Source organism: Rousettus aegyptiacus, unplaced genomic scaffold, assembly GCF_014176215.1.
Source record: "Rousettus aegyptiacus isolate mRouAeg1 unplaced genomic scaffold, mRouAeg1.p scaffold_m13_p_13, whole genome shotgun sequence".
NCBI classification, from domain to species: Eukaryota; Metazoa; Chordata; class Mammalia; order Chiroptera; family Pteropodidae; genus Rousettus; species Rousettus aegyptiacus.
In genome coordinates, this window is record NW_023416288.1 from 63,754,400 (window position 1) to 63,771,669 (window position 17,270).

Sequence of the window (17,270 nt, forward strand, 5' to 3'; positions counted from 1 at the left end):
TCAGGTGGACATATGACACGTGTGCCATGAGTGCCACAGATAATAGGGAAAACGGAGGGGAGGGGAGTTAATGTAGAAACTCTGCGTACTACCTAATTTTTCTGTAAATCTGCTGTTCTAAAAAATAAAATCTCAATTTAAAAATCCAGGTAAATATATTTTACAAATCTTCTCTAATTCAATAATTTTCTTATTGGCATCAGTTTGCTAACTTAAGCTAGAGATCAAGTCTTAATTTCTTTTTGGTACAACAAAGCCCATTCTCCTAGCCAGAAAATCCCTGAAACTTCTTTTTCATCAGAAAGCCCTATGACAAAAGTCAAGGAAGTAGCTAGTATTTTTTTTGTTCTCTCCACATTACCAAATGGGAATATAATGGAAAAGTCTACATAATGCCAAAAATGTTAAGTATCCTTGCTTACAGACCATCTCAGAGAGACATAATAATGAACTCCATTCAAAGCTATGACCAGAAGCACAGCAAAAAATAATCAGGGCCAAACCAAATAAGTAGTAATAAAATCTAAGGTGTCCATGGACAGCTTATAACCTGACCTCCAAAACTGGACATGGCCACTAATACTAGACAGTAATCTCTCCCACAAAGCCCCAGAGGGTAAGCTCCTTGAGAGCAGAAATCACTTCCCATTCTTTGAATCTTCTCCAAGCACCTTTTTCAGGGTTCTGTTTAAGCTATCGACTGGTACAGAGAACCACATCCTCTAACCAGGCAGGGCAGTGAGAAGACTCCACCTCCTGAGGACATGCTGCCACTCCTCGCCACCACTAACCCCGTGTTATTCAGGCTTGTGAGACCTGCAAGGCCCAAGCATCCAGCAGCAGGGACAGGGAAGCAAAGCCACGTGCTCAGGAGACCATATGGCTACAAACAGCACAGATCAGCTAAAACGCCACAGGGAAGGCAAGCAGGAAACTGGCAAGCCACGACAGGCACAAAAGTCTCAAGCATGCTCAGTTAATCACTGTGAAGGGAACATGCTTCTCTGCTAACCTGGAGAGACAAGGAGAGCGCTCCCTTGCCTTTCCTTCCTTAAGAAGAGAAGCTGCTCAAGCAGAGAATGTAAAGCAGCCTTTCAGTGGGCCACATGTATCAAGAGAATATTTTGTTGAGTTTCAAATTTCTCAGCAGGGAGACGCCTGGCCAACAGTCTGATCTATACCGCATTGCATAAGTTCAAGAAATCGCCTATAGTCTCTCAGAGGTACTGAGTTAGAGTTCACAGGTCATCTTTTGTGGGCTTTTCAGGCTATTTAGCTGTTCCCTGTGAAATCAATTCCTAGGAGACAGAGTGCTGGCTAAAGAGAAAACCACTACCTGTTCAGGCCTTAAAGTCACATGAGCCTCAGAATAGAATCCTTCAGCAAAAACTTGTAGGACTGTCTGACTACGTTCAAGGCCAGGGCATCTTAGGACCTTCTTAGGTTTCCTCAGCATCAACAGACATTTTAAATCAGGTAAAACAACTATAAAACTGCAGTTGGGTTCTAGGTTATGAAAAAAAAAATAGGTCATTTTTTCCTTTTAAATTTAATGTTGATATCCTGTGCTCTACAATAGGGATTAGCAAACTATGGTCCTACAGCCATCCAGCCCACTGCCTACTGCTGTAAATAAGGTTTTATTGAAACACTGCCACGTGCATTCATTCACATTGTCTACAGCTATTTCTTTTTTCTTGCTACAGTGGCAGAGTTGAGTAGTTGCAAGCAAACTATATGACACACAAAGCCTAAGATATTTACAATGTGGCCTTTAAGAAAATCTTGGTCAACCTCTGTTCTACAACGTATTAGAAAATGAACACACATAGGAGTATACACTGGTTAACATTTCTAGAGAGCTATTTGGCAAATATACTCCAAAACATTCCTAAGGAAATAATTACCATTTACACAGAGATTTACTCCATTTTCTAAGTAATGGAAAAAATTATAAACTATGCGAATACCATCCTATTGGGAACTGGTTAAATAAATTATGATGCAGCCTTACAATGGAGCAGAGCATTATAAACAACTAAAGCAAGTTCAAACATTTACTTTCAGTCCCTCCTTAAGCACCTCTAAACAAAAATAATTTATTTTATTTTATTTATTTTTTTGTCATAGCCCAAAAGGACAAAGATTAATGGGAGAAAAGGATACAGCAATGAAACTTTGGAAGCCGGAAAGCAGATGTATGAATGATAACAGTCTCCAGACTCACAGAAGCTAAATCCTGAGCTGGCAGTGAGAAAACACAATAACCAATCTAATTTATACTGCAGACTTCTCCCAACCATCAAGACTAAGAAATCGCCAAATCAGGGCCAAAATTCAAATGGGGCCAAAAACTAGAAATAGTTTAAACATTATGTAAGAAGCACCTGGATTTTAAGATGTATACACTAAACCCCATACATAAGTTAGCTCCTTCTAACCCAGTGTTCAATAGCTTATTCTTAGAGACAACTAAGCATCACCAGTTAGCTGAGGAAAGCTGTCTTATATGAAAAAATGGGACAAAAATAACCAAAGAAAATGAAACACAACTTGGAGAACACAGACTATGAAAAGAAAATTTTTGAAAGATTATAACAAGTTCCTCAGAGAGCTAACTGATGATATTCATCTATGAAACAAGTATTAGATATTATTTTTAATAGTAATAAAACATTCAGAGGACAAGAAAAGTTCTTAGAAAATACAGTATCATAAATGAAATAAAATAACAGAAGCGATAAAAGGTAAATATGAAGAAATCCAGAAAGAACAAAAGACAAAGAGATGGCAGATAAGAGGAGAAAAAAATTAGAAGACCAGTCCACAAAGTCAAACATCCAAACAGGAGTTCTAGAAAATAGAGAGCAGGGAAATTAACAAAAAATATTTGAAGTCCCAGATATAGAGGATTAAAAATTAAAGCATAATATGTTCACACACGGATAAATAAAGTGCATCATTATGAAATTTCAGTGTCAAAAAAGAATTTGCTAAGAGTTTACCAAAAAAAAAAAAAAAAAAAAAATCAGATAAGGATGAGGAAGCAGAATGGTTTCAAACCTGTAAAAACAAACAAACAAAAAATCTCCAATAGCTAAATGACAATGGAGCAATGTCTTCACAATTCTGAAGGAAAATAATAGCTAACAAAATTCTATACCCAGCTAAACTACCAATCCAGTGTAATTATAAAATAGACATGAAAGGCCTCAAAATATTTACCTACCAAGCACTCTTTTCCCAAGAAGCTAGAGAATATGCGCCACTAAAATAAAGTAGTAAATCAGAAAGAAGCAGCTATGGGATCCAGCAAACATAGTTCAAGCCCAGAGACAGAAAACTACAGGAAAACGATAAGGAAATTCAAAGATGACAACTCTGTAACAGAGAAAAAGAAAAACTAGTCCAGACTGGTACAGGTCACAAGGCTCCTAGAAAGTATTGTTAAAAAGATTAAAAATCAACAGACGGAATCAATATCTTGGGAGATGATTTAGATAGATAGAGTCTAAATCATCTGGTGGTTAAATTAATAAGTATACTAAAAATATATATGTAAGTTTTAAAAATTATTAACTCCAGGTAAAAAAAAAAAATGTGCAGGAAATGAAAAGTAATCATAATACACTATATGGCTCAGTGGTGATTAGCATTTACAAACTAAACTTTGAATATTAATTGAACCAGAATTATGATAAAGTCCTACTGGAAGGAATAAGTTAAGATTACATGCACACCCATGTAAATATGTGTGCATGAGTGAAAAAAATAAATCATCTTCCAAGATGTGACGGAAAAGAGTTACACCTAAAACTGGAAAACTTAAAAATTTAAACATTTTATTTAGAGAGATGGATTACCAAGACTTAAAAACGGCTGCCTCAAAGGAGAGAAAAATAAACTAGTTCTTAATAAGCCCATAGTTCTTTAAATTTTCATATATTAAAAATATGAATTTACAAACTTAAAAATTATATACAAAAGAACACAGATCAGTACTACCCAAAAGCAGATAGCAGTCTGCAATGAGATAAGGAGCTTGCAGATAAATCAACTGTATCACTGAGAACATTGCTGACATTTTTCTGTAGCAAGTTTTCTTGATGAAAGAAGAAATACCTTGATTTACATTCTGGTTCAAGCTCTTTATACCATATCAGGGAACTTTCAGTATGACTGGTATAGATCGAGGGTCAGAAAACTTGTCCGTAAAGGACCAGAGAATAAATATTTCAGGATTTGCAGGCCATACGGTCTTTCACGACTATTCACCTCTGCCAATGCATCATGAAAACAGCTATGGGCAATATGTAAATGAACAAGTGGCTACATTCCAATTCATCCATGACACTGAAATTTGATTTCATGTAATTTTCATGTGCCACAAAACATTTTTTCTATGTAAAATCTATTCTTAGCTCACTGACCATACAAAAAACAAGTGATGGGCCAAGTTTGGCCCACAGGTCATAGTTTACCAACCCCTATGATAGACAATATGACCAACTTTGTTTAAAAAGAAGAAAAACTGTGTCATAATAGTTTCATATAATGTTTTTCCTTCTTTTTAATGTTTTCCTGTCTTAAAAACAAAAATAATGCTGAAGAACTTATGAAATCAAAAAGTTTTAAAACCATTTATCTCCCCACGAATATATTTTTCTCTCTAATCTCTAAGCAAACCAAGTTTCTAAGTTTTTATGTTTAAGATATTCCAGGAGAAACCATTTCAGATGGTTTTTAGAAGCAATCTCTTCTATTCTGGCATTATAATGAATAAAGCGTCATTGTTTTAAATCTAAACAGAAAAGACCAAAAAGAAAAACTAGATCCTGGGATCCTAGATTTTAAAAATGGAGAAAATGTTCCTATAGCCACCTCTCCCTTTTCTAGTTAGTAATAAAGTCATATTTAAGATAAACTCCAAGATACTGACTCAATCATCTAATCTTTGGAATTCCTTTCTTCAGCAATGCCTTCGTTCCCCAATCAGCAAAGGCCCAAAACCCTCAAAACCTTTTAGGTTTCTCTACAAACTCTTTTTCAACTGAGATAGGCTGGTAGAGCAAGTATAGGGTAATGAAACCCTCTCAAGCTTCAGCTACATTACTAATAATACAGACTCTCAAAGTGATGATAGTGAAAATGGAAGCCCTGCCTCCCTTGTTGAGTGAATGATCATCCTTCCATTGTAACCACTTTTAGCCCACAAACAGAACAGATTACAGGAAACATAAGCACGACCAAGTAAGTTCCAATTAGGGGTAACAGCCATGTCCATTTCCAAGCTAGTATAGTCCTCACACAGAAAGGAAGCAGGAATCCATTCTGGTCTGCGTCAGACTGGGAAGATGCACAGGGGAGTGTCTAACAAGGGACTATCCCCACTGATGGCCACCAAAGAGCATGATTATAGGAAACCTGACCACTGCTTGGAGACCACCTAATTGGAAGAGGAAAAGGGGCCACTCGAGCAATCTGTGATCGTTTGCTTTGGGTATCAATAATGAAAATGAAGAAATTCAGCTAATTCCTCAGACTTTGTTAAAATTTTACCATTCTAAAATAAATCATTCCAGGATTTTTCAGGCTGACAGTGCCACCTAGTGGCTTACCATCTTAAACTGTTATGTGACATTCTGGGACAGCCACCTCTCATTCTGAGGATAGCAGTATTTAACCACTTTTAGCCCAGAAAGACAAAACTTCCAGCATCTCTTGCCAAAAGTAAAAATAGAGTGGAAAACATTATAGCATTTGAGAGTTGGGAGAACAGGTCTATCCTTCAAGGTACCAAAGCTATAATTAAGAAAAAAACGTTTACAGCACTGCTACTTGGACCAATCTATTCAGTAGCTCTAGTTCTTGTCAAAGAAATCCATCCCAGGACACATCAATGGAGAACTCTCAGGGAAAGGAAAAAAAAAAAATTCACATTAGAAAAAATTCAAAACCACAAGAGTCCCAAAACAGAAAGAAACCTGAGGACATATACACTTGGGCATAGGAAATCTAAGAGAATGTCATTTGTTATACAGACAAAAAGAACCCCTAAAATATGAGAGGTATTTCAAGGTGGCAATGTCCACAACTTTAGGTCATGAACTTCTAATGAAGTTATATAAATTTACCAAAAAAAAAAAAAAAAAATTTTTTTTAAGTTCTTATGGTGTCTAAGTCCCATATAAGAAATACACACAGGCACGCAACTACACACGCACGTCCACACACCACTGGCTTGCCTTGAAATAGAAATGCTTCTGCTTTTGATGGATTGTCACCAGCCTGACAACATTCACTATGCATCTCAAGATGCTGAGAACAACTCACCTTGGCAACAAACTGTTTGTCCTTTTGGTCCAAGTTAGCAGTAGGAGCCACATAGTCTCTCCATATTCTCAGCCTGCGCTCCTTGGCAAACCTGACAACAAAGCAAGGATGCAAATCATTCAGACAGACTAGACCAGCAAAGAGAATTCACTATCAGCATGGAAGCGAACAGTACAGAATCCTACCCTACCTCGTAGACAAGGCACCCAGGAGAAAGGCCACCAGTCAAACCAGAACAACGTGTGACAGCCACAAGAAAAGGTGTATAAGCAACTAACTACCCAGATGTATATATACCATAACCCCATATCTGGTAAACTGGGTCTAGGTGTGAAATTTTTTGGCTTATCCAGTATCTCCTGAGTAACTACTATATGGCAGGCACTAGAATGACAAACAGAGCAAGTGTTCTTTCAAATGGGAAGAATGCATACAATAAACAAATATATGTGTGTGTGTGTGTGTGTGTGTTTTTAAGAACATAGGTCTGCTGAATTTCCCTCTGAATTATGAAAAGGTTATCAGCTACCCAAATCCTATGTGGAAAAACAACATAATTGTCACTGTAGTGCATCTAAAGAGTAAGAAAAATGGGCAAAACTCCAATAAGAAGTTCATTGACAAAAGTTTAAAAATCATGTTGGCAGAAATTTTCTAAAGTAGTAAGCCCAGTAGATATTTTTTCAGTCGGGCTAAGAGAAATAAATGGAATATTTGCAAAGATTAAAAATAAAAAGAAACCAATGAACAGTTGTCTCGAGTATGTACAAATAAATAGACACATGTGTAGAGGGAAGGAATTGTTATTTCTGAAAACAGTATTGCAATTTTTTTTTTAAGAAGTGCTAAAATGAGAAAAAGACAAAGCAACATGTAGTAGTTGTAAAATACATTAAGTTCGTCAATAGAGATTTACCAACAATGCAAACAAGTCAAATACAGCACACAAAACAGCAGGCAAGTAATCACATATTATCAAATATGATTTGCATTCCTTGGTCTAAACCTGTTTTATAATGATGAGCACTCTCTGAAAACTCCATAAATCTCCTATAGAGGTTATAAAACATGTAGATACTACTGTTACTGTACTCACTTTCTTCAGAGAGAGGTAGGAACTTAAAGAATGAAATAAGAATTATCAACCGAATTAATAATTTAGAATAATGGATTTATAGAATTTTCTGGAAAAAAATTTGAGGATCACAGAATGGAGGTATTTGGAATGCTATACTTCATAAGAATATTTTATCTGTTGAATTTAATTGCAGAACATAAAGACTAACAGGACTTCTACATCATCATTGAATTTTTCTTAATCAGACAGTCAGACATGTCATATCAAATGCCCCAGATTAAAATCTACTTTCATAAGAAGTTACAAGTATTTCTGCTTATAGGTATAGAAGGAATAAACTATAGTTATTCATGTTCTTGAACACCTCTTAGCTGTGTGCCTCAAAGGCAAAATTATGAAGTTATCAAGACCATTATCATTTTACGAGTCTGAAATAAGCCATACAGTAAGCCATGAGATTGGAACACTGTCACCAGGGGCCGATGGTCTTTTGCTTAAATGTATTCTGGGAAGTGGTGGCTGGAATTTCCTGAACATCATCTTTTCATTTACTCTTGCTACCTGCTTCATTTTCTTTCATCTACCCCATCAAAAGAATGAGGTGCCCCTACACCCGAAAATGCTTGATCTTGACACTTGAAATCTCCACAAATCTTTGGAATTATCCACTACCATTTTTCTGGAAATAAGTTATTTCTACATCTGCTTTAACCATGAGGCACCTAACCAAAAACATGACAAAAGCCCCTCATAGTTGCATTAGAATTTATAACTAAAACATACTTTTCAATAAATTAGGGTATTAGGCATCGCAATAGTACTGCATGGTCTTATTTTAGGACCATAGACTCTATCTTTCCATCACATCCCTGGTTCTAGTATGCCTGTTTGGGAGTAGCTGGTAAGCAATGTCACAGTCCTCAAATGAACCTCAAGTTTATTTCATCCTGAATACCTAAATCCTGAAATTTAAATGAGGGGCTTGGAAAAAAGTGACCTGAAAACATTTAAAAAGCACATCAGGTGAATGACGTCTGAGTGAAAATCTAGGTCCTTACTGTATGGCACTGAATTTGATTGAACCTCAAGACTTACGAGTAAGACACTCCTTTACGAGATCCTAGCCTCCTACAATTTCCCTAATCCTTTACTGAAATAAGACACTGACGTCGATGGGTGAGAGAAGATCACTACATTTCTTTCACTAAAGATCCTCGACAAAAGCCTTGGCTGGAAGGCTTCCCTGACAGATCTTACCTCTCAGCTGCCCTCAGCTTTTCTGCACCCCGAGTGTACACTGCAATCGACCAATCCACACAGCGTGCAAAACCTTCCTTCAAGAGGAGCTCTGTGATATTGCCGTTCTGAAAAACAAGGTACACAAGAAGGCAGGCACAGATTAGATTCTATGGCAAAAGAATTCACTTCTCTAGGCTATGACACAATTAACATAGCCACAATCTAGTCTGAAGTTCATTAAAAAGAAAAAGAGTAGTGCCAATTCTCTCATTAAGAAACCAGCCCTAAGAAGGGAGATGCCACTCCGTGACTCCTCTCAACAGTCTTGGCTTCATATCCTCACAACACAGCACAGTAACTCTCACTTAATAGGAACAGGATAAATGTTAGTGGCATTGAATGGAATTGACATTTCAATAGCTCTTCTTGTGGGCAGAGGAGGGTGTTAATCTTTAGTGGAGATTACACCTTATTATTTCCTTCCCTAAGATCAGCACTTACTCCCCTTTTCATAAAGGGAAAGCTGAAGAACGAGCTGAGTAAGGGAATAACTTAAGCTACATTTCGTCCAATGAATTACAATTCACATTCTGCCGTGACACAGAGCCATCTGGCAGGGCACAGGCAGACAGCTAACACTCCAGAGGAATCAGACATGACCTTGGCAAACTGTGAACCAAGCCTCCCAACCTTCCACACTGCCATGATGGAAGACTAACAGTGGTTTACTCTGTAATGGGTACAGATTACAATAATGAAAATCCACTTAAAACTCGGGTGTTAAAAAACAAGGTCATTTCCAGTCAAGCCATCTACCAAAGTATACAATATGGTACAACTCCCGATTGTAAGAATGTAAAGAACCTATTTCCTGCTCAAAAGTAGAGTTAGGAGGAAAATGAATAAGGCCTGGCATACACAAGATAATTTTTCATAAAGAATTTCATGATCGTTCTACCAATACTCCAAATAGATAACGTCTAGACCTATATACGAACTCACCAATCCTGTTCTGCAAATTTCAGTGGCTTCTAATCAATGTACAACCTCTAGGACCAACATTTGGGATAATAAGCGATAGAGTTCCTTTTCCCCTTAAAACCAGTAGCATTTATTTGAGATTTTTCTAAAAGTGCAGAGTTATACAGATTTGTCCAATTCTATCAGATAACTGATACCTCCCTTGAAAATGCCTCAAAAATCAGTAATCTTGCCAAATTATTTAAATGGCTCTTAAATACAGAAAGAGAAGCAAATTATAGTTTGCCAAACCCCAAATGGACCCCCAACCCCACAAAGCCCAGTCTTGACAGCACACTCACTGGATGAAGGATGGTGCCCAGAATGTTCTGGTTGTGGCAGCTCTCCAGAATGATCTGAACATCTCGCTGAAGCAGTCGAGACTCGGTGAAAAACCTGGCCTCTGCAGCAAAAGGCTCTGGTGTTTCACTGCCATCTGCTTCCCGTCGAAAAGTTGGGCACTACAGCAAAGTAAGGTGGGTGAGTAACGCAGCCTAAATGTGAGCGCTCGGCCCACTCACACCACACGGAACTGTCCAAAAAGCCCAAACCAGCAAGTCTACACCAGGGGAAGTCTCAGATCATGTCTTTCACCCTTTTGAAAATATACTAGTAAAACGTAACTGGAAATAGCATCATCTCAGACGTCTTCGTAAAACCCATGTTATCACAGGGAAGTGAATTGTAATTACAGTTGAAAACGCCCCTTTGCCAAGAAAAGATTCACCAGTAACTAGCTTTAAATCCCTGGTATGTGTTTAATCAAAATGAATCTTTCACATTAATCCATACTCGGCAAACTTCAGAGCTTCCCAGCCCTGCTTTCCAGGTCTGAACAATCTCTCTGCACAATCCTCTCCAAACAGACCCTGAGTACTTAAAACATTAAAAAAATCTTATCTGATCTAATTAGAATTGTCCCACTGCAATGTTTAAAGTACTCTAGCCAATGTTAATAGCCCATGCTCTGAAGAAACAGTCGATCCGAGGTCCCCGCGTAGAAAAATCTACCTGACTGAATGAACACTTCCGCAAGCCCTAAACCCACCCTGTAGCCAATGTATGGTCTGACCTTGATCCCTGAGAGCATGACGGTAACCAGGTAGTAATCTGGGAGGAGCAGGGCCCTGACCACACTGCCATCTCGTACGTGCTCGATGATAGCTGCATGACAGAATAAATAGCCTAAGTCATTAGGAAAATTCGTGCCGGGAATAAACAATGCCCAATCAAACTGCACTGAACACAGTTCCTCTCCCCAAACCCTCAGGAAAGCCTCCCTCTGAGAAATGATGAAGCACTGGTCGATTATGAGTATTCACACAACAGACTGTCCCACAGGCTATTTCTGGGGAATACTGATCAGATCGACTTCAGTCTTCTGAACCTTCTGGGACCTCATGGCTCATATCTAAGCTTTGTTATCAGTAAGGTAAGTTGCTCACCTTAGTACCAGATGCTCAGCAAACAATAAGTAATAATTCAGGATTGGTAATAATTTAATTTTACTGAATCAGTGTTAATAAGGTCTCAAAGTACGGCCAGAACTACATAGCGTGGGAGGAGGGGCATGAGTGTGTGTGTTTAGATGTATAAAGAATACATATTTCTACCTCAGTTTTGGGGATGGTGTTTAAGTGGCCAACTTTTAGAAAATAGGAAGATCTCCAATATGTAAAAATATCAGCAATTTACTACCCTATACCAGCAAAGGACTAACCTTTGCAAAATACATCTAATGTGACCCTCATGAACTAGACTCAAGTTCTCTTCCAAAATGCCATGGTGTATAACCCTAACAATTCCTCTCAGACACTAAATAAGTAGGTTAGATTTTATAAAGAAGAAGCTTGAGAACGAAGCTTGAGGAAGAAATCGCGCTGAGCCACATCTGTCTTTGCCCAGCAACCTCACCATTGACAGGCTTCTGGTGGTGTGAGTCCACAAAGTGCCTTGGGTTCTCAATGGTATACTTGAGGTCCCGGATAGTTTGTGAACCATTCCCCTCGCTCCACATCCCTTTCTTAGCTGCCTTCGCTTGTTCCTCACATTCTGAAAGCCGGTTCTGCTCAGGACTGGGAAGTAAAACATAAACATTTGTGGTTAGTGAGTTCACAATAGAAATATCAGGCTCTTCTCTGACAGTTTATTCAGCATCTTCTCCCCTTGAAGAGATCAAAGCATGTTTCAGATCAACGGCTTCAGACCCAAGCCTATAACCAGAAAACTGCCATGAGTGCAACTTCCAGATTCCAAATTTGTTCTCTCAAACAACAGATTCAATCTTCACAGCATTTAATGAGACAATCCGAAGAACACACATCTCAGTACTGCCACCATCAGTGATTACAAGAGAACAAGTTGGTGGCTCAGAGGGAAGCCACTCCGGGGAGTACAGCTTCATTTAACTATCCCAGATTCAGGAAGTAGAATCCAGGCAGAGCTCAGCAGGACACAGTACAGGGAAAGTGACTAAGAACCACCCTTGCTCCCCGATGTCTACAGAACAGGACTGAGGAAAGCAGAGCAAATACTCTTATTGCAGATGGCACCCCAAAACTACTTACACATTCAATAAAGCCAGCTAAGCAAAAGCAGTTTGAAAATGTTAGACTCCTCTTTCATCAGGAAACCAAACTACATGCAAAAGCAGCCAGAAGGTTAGCAGATAAACAAACAAAACACCATAAATGGCTCTGTTAGCTCTCACACACACACCTGAGCGAATGAAGTGAACAGTGAACTGCATGGCCCTTCCACAATCTCAACACCTGGTTCCATCGATGGCTGTATACAGAAACTGAATCTCCCTCCCTGATCAGCAGGGATGTCTAAAGCAGGTTTCCCTGCCCTACTTTCTCAAACCAAAAGTCTTCAGTACCTCTTTCCCTCCCCACCCACCCAAATAAAAGGCAATCACATCCTCAGGGATCCAAAAGTACAGCCAGAATCCAAAAGGAAAATGTAGCTTAAGAGATAGAAGCAAATATAAAAACTGAGAAAACGAGGCTTTAAGTCAAGACAACTTTGGAGATAAAAAGAACTGGAATGGCAGGAGAGATTTCTTTGTAGAGATGATAAGTACTGCTGTGGGCTTTTTTAAAATTCTTCATTCTTGTTACAAACTGGACTCCTAAACAGCAGTGCAACGGTAATCATGGCAGCAACTGTGCGTAAGATACAACTTCGGCACGCTTCCAGAAACCCCACCTAACACAAATGTCTTCAACAAATTCCCACACGCTCACATCCCGGATTACAGGCTCCAGCAAATAACAATTTGAAGTAGAAAGGACCACAGAAGTATGTGGTGACTAAGAAGACCCCAAGTCTATGAAGGCAGGAAGAATGTGAAATGTGCATTTTTGCCTTTGTTCATCATGTCATTGGTGCAATCCATGCAAATTTTTATCCAAAGCCTTTTCTACAGCTACAACAGTCATCTAATAAAACAAGGACTTGAGTCATATAATAAAACAAGGACTTAATGATTTAAACAGCATCTTTAGCCTCCAAATTACTGATGTAACATATCACTTTTCAGAGACTAAAGTGTTAATTAAAGCCAGCTGCAATCTATCCTACTGAGAGCCAACACTGGTGAACTTGAACATGACACATGAGCTATAAAGCTTATATACCTAACACTCATTTCTAATAAGTCCACACTGCCATTAGCTGAACAAATACATTCTGACCTACTACTTATTAAGTACCTACAGATCCACAGACTAAAAGAGACTTCAAAGGCTTTGGACAGAGAAATTTTCCCTGACTTTAAAACAGAACCATTGAGCCCATGTCAACTGTACTAGATTCTAAGCAGCAGGCTTTGCTTTGAATTCTATTTATTCATTCCACTTTTTCATTGCACTATTCCTTGCATATGATATACTGTATATCTATTTGTATTGGTTTATTGTCTGCCTCCCCCATTAAAATGTTAGCAGAAACTAAGTCTGTTCACTGCTCCATTCCCGGTACCTAGAACACAACCTGGCACATAGTAAGTGCTCAATGAATCTTTTGAGATGAAAGGATAATACTCCAGAATAGACACTCTAAGGTGTAAGACACAGCCTGTTGACTCTTAAGAATAGTGCTGCCTTATCTCAAAGCCTATTTTTAAAGGAGTTATACTTATCAAATGCCACTAACAAATGCTGAGTGACCTGCTAGCTTAGAATAATCCACACCTGGGCGGCAGTGTCCTAAAAGCCAGAGAGCATCAGAAGTTACCCATTTAATGCTGGGGCCAGAATGAAAATGCAGCAAAGCCAACAAAGAGCTGACCCAACCTCCCTCGAGTGTCTGCTGCTCTCACAGTGGAAAAGAAGGAAGTCAGAAGGTCAAAAGACTTACTTAATAGCTCTCATGCCTTCTCTCCGGGTGGCCAAGCCCTCTGCAACCAGGGACTCTGCAATGTTTTCCCCACTGGTATCTGAGGAGGAAAAAAGGAAATTAAACACAAGATCTGAATCTGCCTCCAATGGCAAAAGAGCTGAAATAGAGCCCACTTTTGCCCGTAGCTCTTCAAGGAGAACAATGATGCCAGACAATTACCCAAGTCAGCAATGCCATGTTGGGTTTTCAGAAAACCTCTTCTCCCAAAACGTCTAGTCCCTAACACCTGAAGGTCTATAAATCTTTTTCTCACGACTTTGTTTCTAATTTTCTGGTGTATCACCCTGGCCAAACGCAATCTCAGGAACTAGTGGAGACTGACAAGAAAGTAAGACACATGTGGCGGTCCACGACAGTATAAAGAGCACTGACCCAAGAAGGAGAGGCCTGGCGCCGCATACAAATCCCACCACTCTCTCAGCATCTGAGTTTTCTCATCTATAAAGTGAGAAGGGCACCTGCCTAGATACCCATCTTGTGAGAATTAAACAATAACGTCTGTAAATTGTCAAGCGCATAGGAATTAAAAACATAGCACATATTCAGAGAGAGAGATTTCTCTATTACATTTTACAGCAGAAAATCCAATTCCTCTCAGGATGTTACATTCTCTGCTCCAACAGAACACCAAGACAAGATACACCATTTGACCAAAACTTTCTCCTGCTCACAGAGACTCTGAGGAGTGTCTGGATTGTTAATCTCTCACACAGCAGCCTTCAGAGCAGGCGAGAAAAATGAAGTTAAACATGAAACCTGACCTGATTAGGTTTTACTTGGGTACTTGAAACATTAATTGCATTTCCATGTGTATTCTCTTAAATCTCTGCTTGTCAGTCAACATGATAAAGGAAGACATCTATGAGGGAATGACCGAATAAAGATCTTTGGTAGAGCAGAGAACAAGCTCCTAGATAAACTGAAACACAGCAGTCTAGCTGAGAAGTAATGTCAAAAATTCTATAAGATTTATATTCAGTACACTATACAATAACTTCTGCAAGCAGTAACAAGTAAACCCATCCACCCCCAAATCCCACCTAATGCCTTGCCATTAGCATGCCCAAATTTCTGCAGAGGCAAATTGTAAGCCTCTTTTCTTACCAAGAAAAGTTAAGATGAACGATAATAATACAAAGGATGCTCAGGTTCTGAGGCCAAGTGTGGCTCACAAGAACCTTTCCACTGAAGTTACCGCTGAGGCCAGACACAGGCACACACAGCTACCTGACATCAGTAAATATTACATTGGTTCTTCAAAGCAACAGGAATCCCAAAAAATGAAAAGTCAGAAGAAAAGAGTCAATGATTAGGGGGAAAGTTGAGTAGTGAGGGGCCGAAAGTCACAAGCAAATGAACGAAGACCAGGTACAAACCAGGTGAGTGGCCATAAAACCAGCCTGGCAAAAGCACAGCCAACAGTTCTCACTGTCTTGGCACAGAGAGCTCTGATAACAGCTGTTAGCAGGCCCGCTCCGAAAAACTGAGTTCTGATTGCTCTTTCTAAGTGAGGAAAATACCTTTCTCTGGACCAACCTCCCAAAGGAGGCAACAAAATGCAGTAGATAAATATCGAAAATGGAATTTGTAGGGCAAGTATCTGATTCTTTTTACTTATCGAGTTATGAATTTGACCAAGTCACAATTGGGGATGGCACTAAGAGCAGGTAGGTGACTTTTCTCCAAAAGTCGGAAGACTAATCATCTTTTTTAAATAAGTTGTAGGTTAACCACAATTTCTCAAATTCTACTTTTCTCCTCCGACATAAAAAGACTGAACAGCCACAAAATAGGGTGAATATGTGAATACTTACTACTTATCTAAGCGACTGTTTCCTTTCATTAGAATTGGTATTAAGAGTTGGTTAAAGTACCTTAGTGAAAATATTAAACTTTAGATGTAGGTAGTTTCAATCATTCCTTCAGTACATATTTACTGATCACATATTTATTGATCAAATCCTATGTGCCAGGCTTTATTCTAAACATTGGTATGTTAACTGCTAAATTATATCCAGCTTGTAATTTGGGTCAGTTTAAAAACAGAACTTTTTAAAAACAACTTTAAAAATCATTTTGTCAGATTCTCTTAATTTGACCATTTTAGTTCAAGATCAACGTTATTTAAACAAACTCTCAGACGTGGCTCTTTATAGAGATATCTCTGCCCGCAATTATCTGCAGTCCAGTGAAGTTACCTTCTGTTACCTTCTTTGGGGTAACAGAAGACTAACCAGCTGTTATTGCATTGGCATTTTTAGGTAATAAAATCCTTGAACACTTGCATTTTGAAGACAGTATGCTTCTATTTATCCCATATTCTTTCTAACCAGTAACCACCCAACGATAACGCTTAAATGTTTTATTTCCTACTATATTACTTGAATTATGGGTAAAAGGCAAATGTCTATTTCTCTTTTTGAAAAGACTCCATAAATTTCTAACTTCCCATTCAATCAAGAAGCAGAGAGCCACCTGTCTGGGAGGCTGAAAAGGGTGGTGTTTCTCCACAGGGTAAATTCTACGAGATCCCTCCAAGGCAATGCCCAGCTAGCTTTTCTAAGGCCTCTACAATTAAAATCAGAATCTTAAGGGGATGTTGTTAGCCTTGTCATTCTACCCTCTTGCTTACTTCCAGCACTGACTACCCAAGTCAAATAGATTACCTAATGCAGTTCAGCGGGAAGCTTATTTCATTAAAGAAACACAGGGAAACTTCAAAAAAAGAAATTATCTGCTCTCAAAATAATTCCAGATGAACAACTATTGTAGGTTTCAGGTAGAGTATTGTACCAAGTCTTTTAATGTCCTATTTCTATTCGAAGTCTACTCCACAATCTTACTTTCTCTCTGCTTAATCCAAAAGATCAGAACACCTAATACCCCATGAGCCAGGGGCCCAGCTAAACCACCGGCATATGTGTGCACACAAAAATGTGCTTACTGAGTACATACTCTGTGCCAGACTAGGTGCCTTACATACACTATCTCTTTAAACTCTCTCAATAACTTACAAATAAACTAGAGCTTAGAAAGGTTAAGTTAAGGGTAAAGTAAGAGTTTAGGAGGGGAGAGCCAGAATTCTAACACAGAGGCGCACAACTCCAAAGTTTATGTTCTTTCCATTCAATCACGAAATATATGGTTTTCAAAAAACCACAGGCCGAAACCAATCTTCCTTTCCTAAAGAGTCCCC

The 17,270-nt window shown here is 38.7% G+C and overlaps 1 protein-coding gene across 1 annotated transcript in view; it reads right to left on the reverse strand.

The window, feature by feature from the left end:
• SND1 (staphylococcal nuclease and tudor domain containing 1) overlaps window positions 1–17,270 on the reverse strand; it is a 387,820-nt gene that overhangs the window by 337,021 nt on the left and 33,529 nt on the right. The window contains exons 4-9 of the mRNA XM_016148646.2: window positions 14,033–14,111; window positions 11,585–11,745; window positions 10,743–10,834; window positions 9,973–10,131; window positions 8,669–8,775; window positions 6,334–6,424 (exon numbers count right to left, since the gene is read on the reverse strand). Of these exons, the coding sequence (XP_016004132.2) occupies window positions 6,334–6,424; window positions 8,669–8,775; window positions 9,973–10,131; window positions 10,743–10,834; window positions 11,585–11,745; window positions 14,033–14,111 (689 nt within the window). The remainder of the gene's footprint in view (window positions 1–6,333; window positions 6,425–8,668; window positions 8,776–9,972; window positions 10,132–10,742; window positions 10,835–11,584; window positions 11,746–14,032; window positions 14,112–17,270) is intronic.